This window comes from Carex rostrata, chromosome 14 (genome assembly GCF_964058835.1).
Source record: "Carex rostrata chromosome 14, lpCarRost1.2, whole genome shotgun sequence".
In the NCBI taxonomy this organism is placed as follows: domain Eukaryota; kingdom Viridiplantae; phylum Streptophyta; class Magnoliopsida; order Poales; family Cyperaceae; genus Carex; species Carex rostrata.
The window spans coordinates 4,262,308-4,278,591 of NC_135931.1; the positions used below are offsets into that span (position 1 = coordinate 4,262,308).

At 37.2% G+C, this 16,284-nt stretch overlaps 2 protein-coding genes and 1 long non-coding RNA gene across 3 annotated transcripts; all 3 read left to right on the top strand.

Moving 5' to 3' along the window:
* Positions 1 to 3,497: 3,497 nt before the first annotated feature.
* On the top strand, positions 3,498 to 11,439 carry GUN5 (magnesium-chelatase subunit chlH, chloroplast, putative / Mg-protoporphyrin IX chelatase, putative (CHLH)). Its single transcript, XM_078314584.1, has 10 exons — positions 3,498 to 4,184; positions 5,360 to 6,015; positions 6,434 to 6,726; positions 6,902 to 6,984; positions 7,121 to 7,245; positions 7,732 to 8,152; positions 8,457 to 9,018; positions 9,127 to 9,821; positions 10,218 to 10,694; positions 10,890 to 11,439. The coding sequence occupies exons 1-10, from the start codon at positions 3,741 to 3,743 to the stop codon at positions 11,265 to 11,267; spliced, it is 4,134 nt and encodes a 1,377-aa protein (XP_078170710.1). The 5' UTR covers positions 3,498 to 3,740; the 3' UTR covers positions 11,268 to 11,439.
* LOC144564980 (uncharacterized) lies at positions 7,262 to 7,514 on the top strand. The gene is made up of 2 exons (XR_013514806.1): positions 7,262 to 7,392; positions 7,423 to 7,514. It is a non-coding gene; the product is annotated as an uncharacterized LOC144564980 (long non-coding RNA).
* A 1,182-nt stretch (positions 11,440 to 12,621) lies between the features above and the next one.
* LOC144564984 (uncharacterized) lies at positions 12,622 to 16,096 on the top strand. The gene is made up of 8 exons (XM_078314589.1): positions 12,622 to 12,907; positions 13,351 to 13,464; positions 13,911 to 13,979; positions 14,396 to 14,415; positions 14,497 to 14,549; positions 15,027 to 15,057; positions 15,153 to 15,234; positions 15,803 to 16,096. The coding sequence occupies exons 1-8, from the start codon at positions 12,676 to 12,678 to the stop codon at positions 15,979 to 15,981; spliced, it is 780 nt and encodes a 259-aa protein (XP_078170715.1). The 5' UTR covers positions 12,622 to 12,675; the 3' UTR covers positions 15,982 to 16,096.
* Positions 16,097 to 16,284: the final 188 nt, after the last annotated feature.

The window sequence follows — 16,284 nt, forward strand, 5'->3', positions numbered from 1 at the left end:
TTTGACTGCGTTTGCCACAGCAAATTCTGATTTTGATGAACTGTCTCCCGTGTTAGATGTCAAATATTTTCTGAGGGGAATTGGGGAGTCCGCATCGTCTGCATTAAATCAAAATTTTGAGTATTTTTCAGTTAACGTCAGAGTTAATCCGCCACAGTTTATAATTTAAGAATTTTTTAATATTACTGTGATCTAATCTATACGGATTTTAAAGCGGATCAAACAGTCCAAATGCATTAACTCAAAAGATTATTTTTTAAGTTAATGCAGATGATACGAATTTGAATTGGAGGTGGTCTATTGGACATTAAATCAAATTCAGTTTGATATCATATCATAGCGATTCGTATCAATAATTTTTTTTTAAATTAAGTATGTATGAATTTGAATTTTGATGTTGATTTAACAAAATTTCAATCAAGTATTGATTAGCTTCATTGGTGGGACTGTAGAAGTCCAGACGAACTTTAATTTATAAGCTAAATTAAAGTTCCTAAAAAAATATTAGTGGCCATATTTTATAAATCTTGTCCTGATTTTAATATGATGATCAAAATTTCATCGTTATTTTTTTTTTTAATTTTCAAAATTTTCCAATTTGAATTCAAATATATTCATTTGGTTAATCAATAATTTCAAAAACAAGTTTCTCCTGTATTTAAATTGTACGATAAGCAACAACGAAACTTGATCAGAAGTGTTTTTTTTTTTTTTTTTTTATAGAGTTGCACTATTTATTATTAAATTTTCTCAACAATCCAACTTATTTTATGAAAAAAAAAATCAAGCAACTCCAATTTCAACTTATATTAATTACAGAATATTCAGATTGTTTTTGTTTTTAATAATAGATCATTACAAAAAATTTAGAAGGCTAAAATCCCTTTCTATCTCTTTTGAGATCAGCTTTGGTGTCATTTTCTTCTGTGCGTTGAACACGTCACTATTAAAACTTAAAAGCTCATAAATCTCCACATCGGCTAAAATATCTCCACCGTGCAATGTTATTTCACAATTTACAAGCGCTTAGTTTCCAGTCCCTCAAGATCTCTTCCTTTCCCTGTTTGGAATAAGAGAGGCAATCTCTTGTTATCCAAATTTCATCATCTCTCTCCTGTTTCTATAAGCCTGGGAAATCACAGGGAACCAATAGGAAGCTGAGTCTGGCCGATCACAATCCTTGCATGGCCCCCACCAAAGTACTCACGGACGCTGCCAAATCCAAGAATAGTATTTTTGCAATAATGCCCCTATAGAAGCTATTTATGATAAGAGCCCTATAAAATTACAATTTCTATATGGACTCGTAAATTGATGATTATGTAAAAATCAAAAGTTTAAATAGTGTTTATCGCGTCACAGCATAATGGCAAAAAAAAACCGACGCTATTATCATATTGCGCTGATATAGCGCGCTATAGCACTGATAATGCCATAGTTTTTATGGTCTGATTTGAAACACATACGATATCATAGAATAATTCTAGCATACATCTGATATTTATGGTATTACCCATTTGATATTTTGAAAAATATAGTAGATAGCTCATGTATCAAATTTTGAGTTAATTTAAATTTTGATTGATCATCATTATAAACTATAAAGTCATTAAATCTCTATTGTTAAATTTTTTAATTATTCTTAAAAAGGCCAAATTTGATACATGCTATATAAATAAAATAAAATAAAGAACACTTCAATAATTTTAATTAACTAATTTTGAAATTATTTTTTCAAATATCAATATATGTACACAAATATCATTTGTACATTAAAACAATCTTTAAATTATTTGATAATTTATATAGAAGAAACTATCACTCATTACTACTAGGGGTGGCAACGAGTTGTTAAAGAGCGAACTAGGTCACACTCGTATTCGGCTTGTTGGTGTTTCAAGCTGAGCGAGCGAGTTTGGATTTTAGATTCCGAGCTAAAATTATTGCTCAAGACCGACTCGTGGCTTGTCCGAGCGAGTCGAGCTAGCTCGTTACTAGCTTGGCAGATTTATAAATTTGTATATTTTCTTTCCTGCTATATCTTAAATTTTCATAACACATCTTATCAATTATGGCTAAAACAAAATAATATTTATATAAATAATTACTGAGAAATACTCTTAATTCAATTATAATTAAGCAAATCAACTACTATAAATTAACTTTACAGCTAAATTCATACATACAAATATATCAAAAACCTAAATTCATACAAACATATTCACAAAATAAATTCATGCATACCAAATCAAACAAATTCATACAAATTAACTTAATTGCTTATAATTAATTCACACATATTCCATACAAAATTACTAATCAACTTAAACACGGTCCAAAGTGCAATTACCATAACATTGGCTATAACATTCATAGACCATAATATCCTCAATCTGAAGTGAACGGATCCGATTAAAATATTAAACTATGTATATTAAATAGTTCGTTAACGACTGAGCTGGCTCGTGCCGAGCCAGGCCAAACTCAAACTCAAACTCATTAATTCTGGCTCAAATATGTAGCGAGCGAGCTAATTTTAACTCAATCCACTAACGAACGAGCTGTTACCGATTGAGTCACAGGCGAATACCAAGCGGGCCACGAGTCACGAACTTTTTTGCCAGTCCTACTCATTTCTATAGACATTAACATAAAACATTGCATACATGCATGCATGAATGTGCATAATTGTTGTTTGATAGTAGTTTTTCGTGCTATTGAGCTTTAAAATAATAATATTTGTATTTCCAATGAAATCTAAAATCGTATTTTAGCTTGGAATATTTACATTGAGCGACTTTTTATACTTACCGATCTCTACTTCTATCAAAGTTTTCCTGTACAACAAAAATATTTGAGGTGCCATTTTATATTTTTGTGGGAATATTTATTAATATAACTAGAACATGTAAATTAATAAAGAGGAGGGTTCAAATGCCTCCATGTTTTTGTGCCTCCATCATGCTTCCATCTCTTTCCATCATTTTCAAAGTTCAAACAGTCGATCCGAACCGCTCAACCTAACCTCCATACTAAAATATGTTTGGAGACCAAATTTTATATTTTTAGGAATTTTTTTACTATTTTTTTAGATAGGTACAAAAATACTGTTTTTAGATAGTTCAGATTTACTGATTTTGTATCTATCTAAAAAAATAGTAAAAAAATTCTTAAAAATATAAAATTTGGTCTCCAAACATATTTTAGTATGGAGGTTCGGTTGAGCGGTTCGGATCGACTATTTGAACTTTGAAAATGATGGAGAGAGATGGAGGCATGATGGAGGCACAAAAACATGGAGGCATTTGAACCCTCCTCATTAATAAATGGGTAAGATAATTTGGTTCAATTAGAACTTTAGAACATTTTTTTTGCAATTATTGACACATTAAAAAGTAAACTATCAAGAAATAAGTCTATTTTTTAAAAATGATTAATTACCAGGACAAATTTGCAAAAATTCAAATTAAAAGGCCACACTCCCAGTCCCCACTTCGCTTTTTAGTAGCAAAATCTCTCCCTTTCCATAGGCCACGTGTCTCGCCATGGCACCACCAGCATTTCTAGGCCTCAATGGCCTCAATTCCTCCCTTTTTCCCTCCTCCACACAAACCCCTCAATGCTCAAAACTAAACTATACATTCTCATACCTTGCTCCTTTCCTCTCTTCAGTGCAGCCAGCATCCAAGGGTTACCAAGGTAAACCCTCCTAAACAAAGACAAACTAATACACACTAACAATGTCATCTCTAGTTTCAACCCAATTCGCACTTAACCCTTGTTCGAAGAAACTAGACCAGCTTACCCTTCTACACACATTCCTTCCAAGGAGATCAGGCCGGGTTGCGAGACCCATTTCCATCCGGTGTGCGGCTATAACAGGCAACGGGCTTTTCACTCAGTCAAAACCTGAGGTCCGCCGGATAGTACCAGACCCAAGGGATCCCACAGGACTCCCACGTGTCAAGGTGGTTTATGTGGTGCTTGAAGCACAGTACCAGTCATCCCTATCAGAGGCAGTGCGTACATTAAATGCAAACCGCCGGTACGCTTCTTACGAGGTTGTCGGGTACCTTGTCGAAGAATTGAGGGATGAGGAGACTTATAAGGCGTTTTGCAAGGATTTGGAGAATGCAAACATATTCATTGGCTCTCTAATTTTTGTAGAAGAGCTAGCACTCAAGGTAATTTCACAAACTTTTTCAATTTTTGGGTTGGTTTCCAAAGAGTAGATTTTTCCTAACCGAATAAAAAAAGTGTCGACCGAGCGAAAATAGAACCATACAAACCGAAACTTAAATCGGATTATAAGGATTAGCCTAATACACTGCAAAACCTCTAGAACTTATTCAGTTTCTCCTTGCTCTCTAACATTCAGTTAAAAAGATTATTACAAAATGTAAGTATAATAATTAATAATTAAAGGAATGCATTCAAGGGTGAAATTTTTTTTAAATAAAAAAAAATAAGAAAAGCAAACAAAAATTCTAGCTTCAAATTGGTAAGATAAAATCTTGGTTAAAATTAATGAAGCCATTACAATTGTTGAAATTTTTTGTGTGTATACTATTGATTGATAAACCAGCCTTATTTATTCAAAGTACAATTAAACAAAAAAGTTGACTACTGGGGAAATAAGCAGTTACAGTGCCAGGGTCTGTAAATATGAAACAGCATCCCATTCACAGACAAATCCAAAATAAAGCAAGAATAACCCCGTATGCAAACGCCCTTGTAGCTCTCCTGGTAAGAAAACAAAACCAAAAGTCGGAGAAGAAAGGAAGGAGAAAATGAATGAAGAGCCAGCTTCTAACTTTTTTCAACACAAGGAAATGCAAAAAAATAATAAAATAAAAGTAGAAGTATGCATACAAGGAGTGAAATTTAAAAACAAGAGCTCTTTTTTCTGAAAAACACTGGATGGAAAATAAGAAAGACACATGCATCTTCAAATGATCTATGCTCGCGATGAAATTCTAAGAGGACACCTGTTTCAATTAATTTTGTCGGTTGAGTGCATGCCGTTTGAGAAAAAATAGAAGTGAATTGAATATAGAGAACCTAATAACATCAATCCTTCAACCGAACTGATAAACCCAAACACCGAACTGTTGTATTCAAGATTCATCGATTCGGTTTAAAACCAAGTAAATCAGATGAAGACCCTAGTACCTTGCATATGAGATAAATCAAATTTAAATGCTGTTGTATTTCCCTAGCCTTTTTTGCAACTGGGTTATATATTTGTGGAAAATAAGGCGCTGAGCTTATTTCTTCATAATCCTAACCTGATAGAAATGCGATTTTACTATTTTACTCACTTAAGCGCTGAATGGTTTCATTATTTGCATGAAAACAGGTCAAGGAAGCAGTTGAAAAGGAGCGGGACCGCATGGATGCTGTACTGGTATTCCCATCAATGCCAGAAGTAATGCGATTAAACAAACTTGGTACCTTCAGCATGTCACAATTAGGTCAATCCAAGAGCCCCTTCTTTCAGCTTTTTAAGCGCAAGAAGCAATCAGCCGGTTTTGCCGAGAGCATGCTCAAGCTGGTACGCACTCTGCCAAAAGTGCTCAAGTACCTACCAAGTGATAAAGCTCAAGATGCTCGGTTGTTCATACTTAGTCTCCAGTTCTGGCTGGGTGGGTCCCCTGACAATTTGCAGAACTTCCTCAAGATGATCTCGGGTTCCTATGTACCAGCACTCAAGGGCGTCAAAATTGACTATAATGATCCGGTATTGTATCTGGACAGTGGTATATGGCATCCACTGGCACCCATGATGTATGAAGATGTAAAGGAGTATTTGAACTGGTACGGTACGAGAAAAGACCTGAATGATAGTGTAAAGAATGCCAATGCACCGATTATTGGGTTGGTGTTGCAGAGGAGTCATATTGTCACTGGAGACGACGCTCATTATGTGGCTGTGATAATGGAATTGGAGGCACGTGGTGCGAAAGTTATTCCGATATTTGCTGGCGGATTGGATTTCTCGGGACCCACGGAGAGGTACTCTTTGTGATTGATTGGGTTTCACCTTGTAATTAGCTCCAGTATCTCAGTTTTGGCAGTGCCTACCACATATCATGTTTGACCGTTTTTTCTTTACCCTTCCCATAGCTTCATTTTAAATTGTGCAATTGTGGCAGGTATATATAAATTTATTGGCATGCATTAGCACAACTCAAGTTGATTCAAGGTTGACATAAATTGAGGTTCAGTTGCAAAAACGTGTGCTAATTGAGAATGACTTATGCCCAATTCAAACTCAATAGTCTTTAAGATCGCATGTTTTTTCTTATTGACAATTTAGGATGCCAGTAGTCAGTTTACTGTAGCACTTGAAAATAATTATACTATAGTGATTGATTTTAGAGTTCTTCCGTTTGTTCGTGTTCAATTCTGACTGAAATATTTGCAATTGCAGATACCTGAGAGACCCCATCACCGGCAAGCCATTTGTACACGCAGTAGTATCGCTTACTGGTTTTGCCCTTGTTGGTGGGCCAGCACGACAGGACCACCCAAGGGCAATTGAGGCATTGAGAAAATTGGATGTGCCATACATAGTCGCACTCCCACTAGTTTTCCAGACCACAGAGGAGTGGCTGATAAGCACCCTTGGATTGCACCCTATACAAGTAGCATTGCAAGTTGCTTTACCAGAACTGGATGGTGGTATGGAGCCAATTGTCTTCTCTGGCCGTGATGCAAGAACAGGTATGGATTATTTTCACTTAAAAGTTAAAACAAATATTCAAATTTTTTTATTTGAAAGATTGGTTTTCACTGAGGTCTTTGGTGTTCGAGAAGTTGTTACAATACAAGTCTGAAAGTCGTGTAAAGATTATGACTACCTATTCTGGTATAATATGTGCTCTTCTTTTCCTCACAGGAAAATCTCATGCATTACATAAGAGAGTGGAGCAGCTATGTACTAGGGCTATTAGATGGGCAGAGTTGAAGAGAAAAACAAAGGTAATAATACAAATTTACAAATTCTTTCAATTTATCATATATTTCTTGGGGGACACATTTATGGGCAGTGAGTTGTGTGGATGTCCTTGAGATAAAGATTGATAAACTAATAATTATTTTTTGGTGCTTGTAACAGACAGAGAAGAAATTGGCGATTACAGTCTTTAGCTTCCCACCTGACAAGGGCAATGTCGGAACAGCTGCATACCTCAATGTGTTCTCTTCCATTTATGCAGTTCTCAAGGATCTTAAAAAGGATGGGTATGTGTCTTGTGACCTTTCAATTCGTATAATTTCATACTAAACGCAATATTGGATGGTTAATAACCTGTAATGCTCGTGACCAAGATGAATTGCCTAAAAATATGCAGTCTGTCTAAGAAAATGATCGGTTTCTGAGGAAATATGGTTCTTTCTCTATTTGTGACGCATACACAGTGGCATTTAGGCAGGTTACATTTTTTGCTCTCAAAACCGACCAATTACAAGACTAAATGTTTCTCTTAAACATGTTACATTTATATTTTTTTTAATAAAGAGTAAAATGGGTACTTTATAAATTTAAAAGGAGTTTCAATAGAAAAGTCAATAAATTGAGTAAATTTGTGAGTTTTTGAAATTTTAAAGGGTAAATATGATATTATGAATTTTAGAGGGGGAATACATAATTTCGAAGTTTTTTAGGGGTATACATGAAATTCCCCCCCCATAATCCATGATGATACTGACGATCTGACCTTGTGACAGGTACAATGTGGAGGGTCTCCCTGACACTGCCGAAGCACTGATTGAGGACGTGATTCACGACAAGGAGGCCAAATTCAGCAGTCCCAATCTGAACGTGGCATACAAAATGGGTGTGCGTGAGTACCAGTCCCTAACCCCATATGCACGACTCCTAGAGGAGAACTGGGGCAAGCCACCTGGCAACCTCAACTCAGATGGTGAGAGCCTTCTGGTATATGGAAAACAGTATGGAAATGTATTTATAGGGGTTCAGCCAACCTTTGGGTACGAAGGAGATCCGATGCGACTTCTCTTTTCTAAGTCAGCGAGCCCACACCACGGCTTTGCAGCTTATTATACATTTGTGGAGAAGATTTTTGGTGCTGATGCAGTGCTTCATTTCGGGACCCATGGGTCATTGGAGTTCATGCCAGGAAAGCAGGTAATCTAGTTTTTCATGGTTAATTTTGCTACAGAAATTTATTAACAAGATCCCTATGAATGTAAATAAGTGTTTTTTTTTATTTATTTTTGATACACCTAAAGTTTTATATTACGGCTGAGTGCAAGAACTTAGTACAACAAAATAATAGAAGTGGTTTAATGATTCGAGCATCTTGACAATGAGGAACTTCTTTAATTAACAAGAAATACACCTTCAACCATATATTGACAGCATAGGGACCAGTTACCCTTCCATTTTGTATTTTCTGACGGTTACCAAATTTTAATTTCAAACGGTGCAGGTCGGTATGAGTGATGTCTGCTACCCAGACAGCTTGATTGGAAACATACCAAATATTTACTATTATGCCGCGAACAACCCTTCAGAGGCAACTGTGGCGAAGAGGCGTAGCTACGCAAACACGATAAGCTACCTGACACCACCAGCAGAGAATGCTGGGTTGTACAAGGGGCTCAAGCAGCTAGCAGAGCTCATCTCCTCGTACCAGTCGCTGAAGGATACAGGGCGAGGCCAACAGATCGTCAGCTCAATTATCAGTACCGCGAGACAGTGCAATTTGGACAAGGATGTGAGCTTGCCTGATGACGGAGTTGAGCTCACAACAGAGGAAAGGGATTTGGTTGTCGGGAAGGTATATGCAAAGATCATGGAGATCGAGTCGAGGCTCCTGCCATGTGGGCTCCATGTGATCGGTGAGCCACCGACTGCACTTGAGGCAGTGGCAACTTTAGTAAACATCGCAGCTTTGGATCGGCCAGAGGAGGGTATCTATTCTCTTCCCGGTATATTGGCTCAGACAGTTGGGCGGAACATTGAGGATGTATATAGAGGAAGCGACAAAGGTATTGTATTAACTACATATATAACTCCGATGTGGAGCTATATAAAAAGAAAAGGTCACTGTATTTCATTTTCATATCAAATTCGACAATAAATTAATTTCATGGCAGGTATACTGGCTGATGTGGAGCTCCTCCGACAAATTACAGAGGCCTCACGTGGTGCCATCACTGCCTTTGTTAATCGAGCTACAAACAAAAAAGGTCAAGTGGTGGATGTAGCCGGAAAGCTCACATCCCTTCTTGGCTTCGGGCTGTCAGAGCCATGGGTCCAGTACCTCTCCCAAACAAAGTTCATCAGAGCTGACCGAGAAAAGCTTCGAACCCTTTTCGAGTTCCTTGCTGAGTGCTTGAAGCTTATTGTTATGGATAATGAAGTAGGGAGCTTGAAACTAGCACTTGAAGGGAGCTATGTGGAACCAGGACCAGGTGGGGACCCAATCCGTAACCCGAAGGTCTTGCCAACCGGTAAGAACATACATGCATTGGACCCGCAATCGATTCCGACCGCGGCAGCCCTGCAAAGTGCAAAAGTGGTGGTTGATCGGTTGGTGGAGAGACAAAAGGCAGAGAACGGTGGGAAGTATCCTGAAACTGTAGCTCTAGTGTTGTGGGGCACAGATAACATAAAGACATATGGTGAGTCACTTGCACAAGTGTTATGGATGATTGGCGTGCGGCCAATTGCAGATACCTTTGGTCGAGTCAACCGTGTCGAAGTTGTTAGCCTTGAGGAGCTTGGTCGGCCTCGGATTGATGTCGTTGTCAACTGCTCTGGCGTCTTCAGAGATCTTTTCATCAATCAGGTATTGTATAGGAAAATGAAATCAATAATAAATAGTTATACAGCAATGAATAAAAAGTTACATATTTTCCTTTGCAATTATGATTTCTCACGGGATAACAAAAAGTAGCATGCAAAATTTTAGTGAAAGAATTATACTTCAACATGAAGCTAATTCGTAACTTTCCATCTCTCAAGTCTTAAGTTGCCCACGGATTTAACTATTTTAATTTTAATAGTGGTAAACCTCAACTAATACTACTATGAAATGCTATGATGAAAAAGACAGGACTTCAGCTATAGCTCATTTCTGTATCTCCGTAGTGTCACAATCTCTGCATAATTGAAATTAGAAAAGTAAAAAAATCGAAAATAGATGTGCACCGAACTGATTGTAGCTACTTGATGGCCTGTGCAGATGAACCTTCTAGACCGGGCTGTGAAGATGGTTGCCGAGCTCGATGAACCTGAAGAGCTAAACTTCGTGCGCAAACACGCACTAGAGCAAGCAAAAGAACTTAATGTCCCGCTTCGCGAGGCTGCGACACGTGTCTTCTCCAATGCTTCTGGTTCCTACTCATCAAATGTGAACCTAGCAGTCGAGAACTCTTCATGGAATGATGAAAAGCAATTGCAAGACATGTATTTAAGTCGTAAATCATTTGCATTTGACAGCGATGCACCAGGTGTTGGCATGATGGAGAAGAGGAAGGTGTTTGAAATGGCACTGAGCACAGCAGATGCCACATTCCAAAACTTGGATTCATCTGAGATCTCATTGACAGATGTGAGCCATTATTTCGATTCCGACCCAACAAATTTGGTTCAATCACTACGCAAGGATGGAAAGAAGCCTAGTGCCTACATTGCAGATACAACTACTGCTAACGCACAGGTACATCTAATTATTATTTTGAAATTCCTTAATAATGGCACAATTTGTCTTTAACAATTCTACCTGTTACAGCAAATTAGGTGTTTAAATTAAAAAAAAGAAGTTAAAAACCCAAATTGTGCATTTAACCAAGAATACTGGTAATATATATTTAATCCTCGATATGAAAATCTAACCTGTTATATAAATGGACAGGTGCGCACTCTATCTGAAACAGTAAGGCTGGATGCCCGAACAAAGCTCCTGAACCCGAAATGGTATGAGGGAATGATGTCGAGCGGTTACGAAGGAGTGCGCGAGATCGAGAAACGGCTGACTAATACAGTGGGATGGAGCGCCACATCAGGCCAGGTCGACAACTGGGTCTATGAGGAGGCAAACACGACATTTATCGAGGATGAGCAAATGCGCAAGCGCCTGCTGGAAACCAACCCAAACTCCTTTCGCAAACTGGTACAGACCTTCCTCGAGGCAAGCGGCAGGGGATACTGGGAAACCACTGAGGACAATCTCGAGCGCCTGCGCCAACTGTACTCTGAGGTTGAAGACAAAATTGAAGGCATTGACCGATGAATTACATCATCATCATGAGTTATATGCATAGATTGGATGCATGGATCGTCGATCCAATTGTACAATTTTTTTTTTTTGTGCTGATTTTGTGTTGTATTATACCACGTATACGCATGTAAGGACGTTTTGGGGAGAATTGTACCCTGAGTCGTGAATGAAGAAAATTGGTTAATTTTTCTTTTTCCCAATTACAATGTTTTTTTTTTTTTTTACTTTTTGTGTGGGTTAATTATGCGATTTAAATGGTGCAGAAAGACCACCCGGGCTCACTTTTCCTTGTAACGAATTAAAGATCAAAAGGCCAATGGCCACTTGGCCAGTGAGGCTGTGACCAATGGAGGCAATGGTGAAAAAGATCTCCATTTTCATACGGACTGGAGAGGATAGAACGGAGGACGGGAGGGGAGACCGAAATTTTTATTAATAGAAAATATAATAAAACCGAAATTTTTATTAATAGGAAATATAATAAAAAAATATCCAGATTAGAGAACACTTTTGATTTTTTTCGAGATATAGGGAAAACGTTTTGATTTATCACGGCCTCTGGCCGTTATGACTTATCACGGCCAAGATTAGCACTAATTACCGCACTTATTAAAAAAAAAAAAAAAAAAAAATTTCATGGCCGTGATTGATAATCACGGCCAGCAATGCCATATTAAAATGGACAAAGGACAAACTCAGATCTCATTCTACACGATCAGATATTGCACTGGATTTGAATTCTGGCCGTGATTATCAATCACGGCCAGGAACTCTTTTTTTTTTTTTTAATAAGTGCGGTAATTAGTGTTAATCCTAGCCGTGATAAGTCATAACGGCCAGAGGCCGTGATAAATCAAAACGTTTTTCCTATATCTCGAAAAAAATCAAAAGTGTTCTCTAATCTGAATATTATTTTATTATATTTTCTATTAATAAAAATTTCTGGGAGGGGAGAGGGAGACCTATATAACGAAAAGTAAAAGCTACGACACTGACCCGATGTTGACAAGTCAACGGAGAATGGTGCCAATTAACACATTCCATTTTACTGTCTCTCTCTGTGTAGCAATTTCTATTGCGAGTAAGTAGCTCTTTCATGACTCTAAAAACGGGTTGCTACAGGATCATGCTTTACCAACAAAGCACAAGATATCCCGCTATGTCAGTATCCCACCTTACAGAACCACCAACTCCCGCTTCCCAATCTTTATCTGTGTAGATATACGTACCGGGTGGGCGGGTACCCAAACCATCTCTTCTAGGTCATCGTTTATAAACTCGCTACACAGAAGACTTCAATGATGAAACCACAAAAAAACTGCACCTAACTCTCTTTCCGAGCCACGGCCTCAAAACCACACAATCAAAGTGATAACCAACTCTCTCTCTCTCTCTCTCTCTCTCTCTCTCTGATCAAAAGATGGAGAGAGTGAGAAACAATGCAGAGGAGGAAGAAGAGGATGTCGCTATGAGTGGCCAACAGAGGGGTGGGGGTTGTAATTACGGCGATGCTTTGTATTGGGATGGGCGGTACCTGGAGGAAGGAGGAGCTGCATTTGATTGGTACCAGCGGTACGCGGCGCTCCGCCCGTTCGTGCGCAAGTTCGTACAAACCTCTTCTCGTGTTCTTATGGCTGGCTGTGGCAGTTCTCGTAATTACTCTCTCTCTCTCTCTCTCTAGTTTGGTCTAATATAATTGCCACTTTCCTCCTCCTTTTGCTTGAAGTTGGTTGAAATCAGTGGGTTATCCTTCAGCTTTGAATTGTTTGATTGATGAACTTAGTTCTTTCCATAGAAAATAGTTAAGTCCTCTTTTCTAGTCTGTAGACCTGTGGCAATTCTAAAATTGAAACATAATATAAAGTCTAAGATTTATTAGATAAGAAGGCCAGTTTCGTACCAGCATCTGGTACATGTGACATACCCTTTGACACCGACTTTATGTCTTTCTTTCCTCTTCCCTTCTTGTTAAGTTGCTTAACTGAGGTCTCAATAACAAAGTTTTTCATGTTACTTTTTTCATATGAAGCTCCACCGACCTAAAAATAAGTAAATAAATAAAACTAATGTTTTACAATTTTCGTTTGATTTCCAGTGATGTCAGAAGATATGATAAAAGACGGCTATGCTGAGATAATGAATATCGACATCTCAGCCATTGTTATAGAGATGATGAAGCGCAAATATGCTGTTGTTCGGCAGCTTAAATGTAACGGTCTTACTTTTTCACCGAGACAACCATCAAATTTTATTTTGGACATTTTACCTTGTCAGTGGGGTACCATACTAATTGACTGTATTTAACCCCTGTTCTTTATTAGCCTTTCTTATGTAATTGCACACTTTTATGATGAAGTAAGGTTTATTTCATTATATTGAGACTGAGATTGCAAAGTCATGCTTTTTGAGGCATTACTATGCTGAACGGAAGATTTGTCCCTCAGTGGAACATTGAGAGTTTAATTGAGGTTAAATCATGTTGAACTTCAGCTTACGTCATGCTTGCACTTACATGTGCAAGTTAAAGCAAATGTTGATATACTGAAATTATGAGGAACCTCTGTCACATTGCAGTTGGATCATTTATACATTTCATTTTATTTATTGTTGTCTCTAGACATAAAATTGGCTTTGGTTTTGGTGTGAGCTATACAGATATGCAAATGGATGTTAGAGATATGAGCTTTTTCTCTGACGAATCGTTTGATTGTGTAATTGATAAAGGTGTGTATGTGTGCACTTATCTCTGACTCTCAATTTGGTACCAGTCAAAATTTCTTTGGTTATAAAAGATAAACTGAAATGACATAGAGTAATAAAAGAAAAGAATATTGTAACAAGCAACATAAATGCTGGCATTAATTTTTGAAAAAATATGGATTCATCCTGTTTCGTAATTGTCAACAATGTTAGCACAAAACTTATTTGGAATGGTACTGTATTGATTCTGTGACCAATATTTTTGGTGGGAAGCTAAATGTTTCTGAGAGAACATAGAAAAATAATTAATATAAGGTGGTTGCCAGCAGCATAATAATAAGAATCTGTACCAGACAACTGCAGTACTGGTACGAAAATGCCATATAATTGTTCTCACTATTCTTATATGTTAACTAATATTTATCTCATTATTTCCTTAGGGACACTGGATTCTCTGATGGTAAGTTAAAATTTCCGTTAACATTCCATTAATTAACTTTTAAATTTCCCGTTATTTAATTTAAACTTGTGTTGTGTGTAGTGTGGCCCAGATGCTCCTCTCAGTGCTGCTCAAATGATACAAGAAGTTAACAGGCAGGTTAATTTATTTATAACTTCTACATAATCATTCGATTTAGGAGGCATTTCGTTATGCAACCTGAAGAGTCCAGCAAATCCCTGGGAAAAAGTATTAAAAAATATGAAAATTGTTCCATTTTTTACACCCATAATTACAGTCCAATAATTTTTATGTGATCATTCTATTGATGTCACTATTTGATATTGTACTTGACCCCCATTTAGAAATTTTCTGGCTCTGCCCCTTCCCATCTCCCATCTCTCTCTTTAATAAATCTATTAAACTAGAAAGGGTATTTTGGCCAATTCCAAAAAAGTTGGAGAAAAACAGTTTCAGGATTCAAATCACTTGGAGAATATGCAATTTTTTTTGTGCTACTAGAGTATTCGTGTTTTTTGGGGCTGTAAGATCAGAATGAAGAATTTGTTTACTTTAAAATTGAACCAATATTTTTTACTATAGTGACAGGCTTTAATTTTCTTTAATATTAGGCTGCTTAAACCAGGAGGCATATTTATTTTGGTAAGGACATTTGTGACCTAACTCTTTAAATTCTGAAAGCTATGTACTCCTTGGTACCGCCATGATAATTGTGCATCTTTGTAATTCTGTGTCAGATAACCTATGGAGATCCATCTGCACGAGTTCATCATATGAACCAAGAAGGATGCTGTTGGAAGATTGTACTGTATGTTATGCGTAAGTAGATGTCCAATGCTTCTGATAGTTTATTTTTAATTCCTCTTTTGATGTTTGGCAACAGTGAAATAGAGAATTCCAACTCCTTTCGGCAAAGTAAAATAAGTTCAATTCCACGCCCATAGTATTTCTCCAAGTCCACTGGCCTATTCAATGGAACTGGCCAGTCAACTCTTTTCAAGGAATTAGATAATCTGGGCTGGTGAAATATAAAGGTGTCTATGCACACATAGTTCCCATTCGCAGTCATTCCCCCTCTGTTCGGCAACTATTTTGCCTTTTTTTTTTCCATCCAATTCGATCCTGCCAGACAGCTCCCTTTTTGCCAGAATATATTCCCGTGTTCCACGAGTAGCTCCTTAATATTTAATCACACCAACAGTAACATGCCGATTGTTCTTCTTTATGGGTGGCCCTTCACTTGATTTTGTGTTTTCATTATTTCCAAGAAGTTACTTATTGCATCATTTTGGTGTTTTTATTTGGGAACCATTGTTTATTTCCAACAAGTTACTTTATTACGGTGCTGGTTGATATATAGGCTTTATTGAATTTATTTTCTTAACAGCAAGACCGGGATTTCAAGTCAGGCCCGGTTCTAGTTCAAGAAAATCTTTTGCAGAGCCGGTGCCACTTACAGAAAAAGGTCAGCTTCCAGACAGCTTCGTACCAGAAGACCCTGACTCCCATTATATATATATCTGTAGTAAGTTGCCTCAAGGTTTAATCCAACCCCTTGTACAATAGAAAGTTATACTGTAAATTAAATGGAATTAACATTGGAGGTGTGATGTCTGATGGTGTGATTCAATTGGCCATCCACAATATACTAATTTGATTAATTTCATGTTTATTTTGTTTCCGTTTTGAGAATTCTAAAAGAAAAAAAAGGAAAAAAAAATATAGAGTTGACAGACAATTGTTTAGTTATTCAATTTGTGAGTGAGCATGGTACCATCTTGGTGTTTGCAGTTTGTATCTGTGTGTTTTGTAATATATGGAAGCAGTGTGCAGTTTTTCATAATGTCAATTATTTTTTGAGAAATTGTT

What these genes read in the sequence shown, in the direction of transcription:
- GUN5 (XM_078314584.1), top strand. Translation starts at nt 3,741, where the DNA reads ATGTCATCTCTAGTTTCAACCCAATTCGCACTTAACCCTTGTTCGAAG. An exon ending in TGGCCGTGATGCAAGAACAG is followed by an intron (nt 6,727 to 6,901) that starts GTATGGATTATT and finishes TTTTCCTCACAG; the next exon opens with GAAAATCTCATGCATTACAT. An exon ending in ATATAGAGGAAGCGACAAAG is followed by an intron (nt 9,019 to 9,126) that starts GTATTGTATTAA and finishes ATTTCATGGCAG; the next exon opens with GTATACTGGCTGATGTGGAG.
- LOC144564984 (XM_078314589.1), top strand. Translation starts at nt 12,676, where the DNA reads ATGGAGAGAGTGAGAAACAATGCAGAGGAGGAAGAAGAGGATGTCGCT. An exon ending in TGTTGTTCGGCAGCTTAAAT is followed by an intron (nt 13,465 to 13,910) that starts GTAACGGTCTTA and finishes TGAGCTATACAG; the next exon opens with ATATGCAAATGGATGTTAGA. An exon ending in CAGGAGGCATATTTATTTTG is followed by an intron (nt 15,058 to 15,152) that starts GTAAGGACATTT and finishes ATTCTGTGTCAG; the next exon opens with ATAACCTATGGAGATCCATC.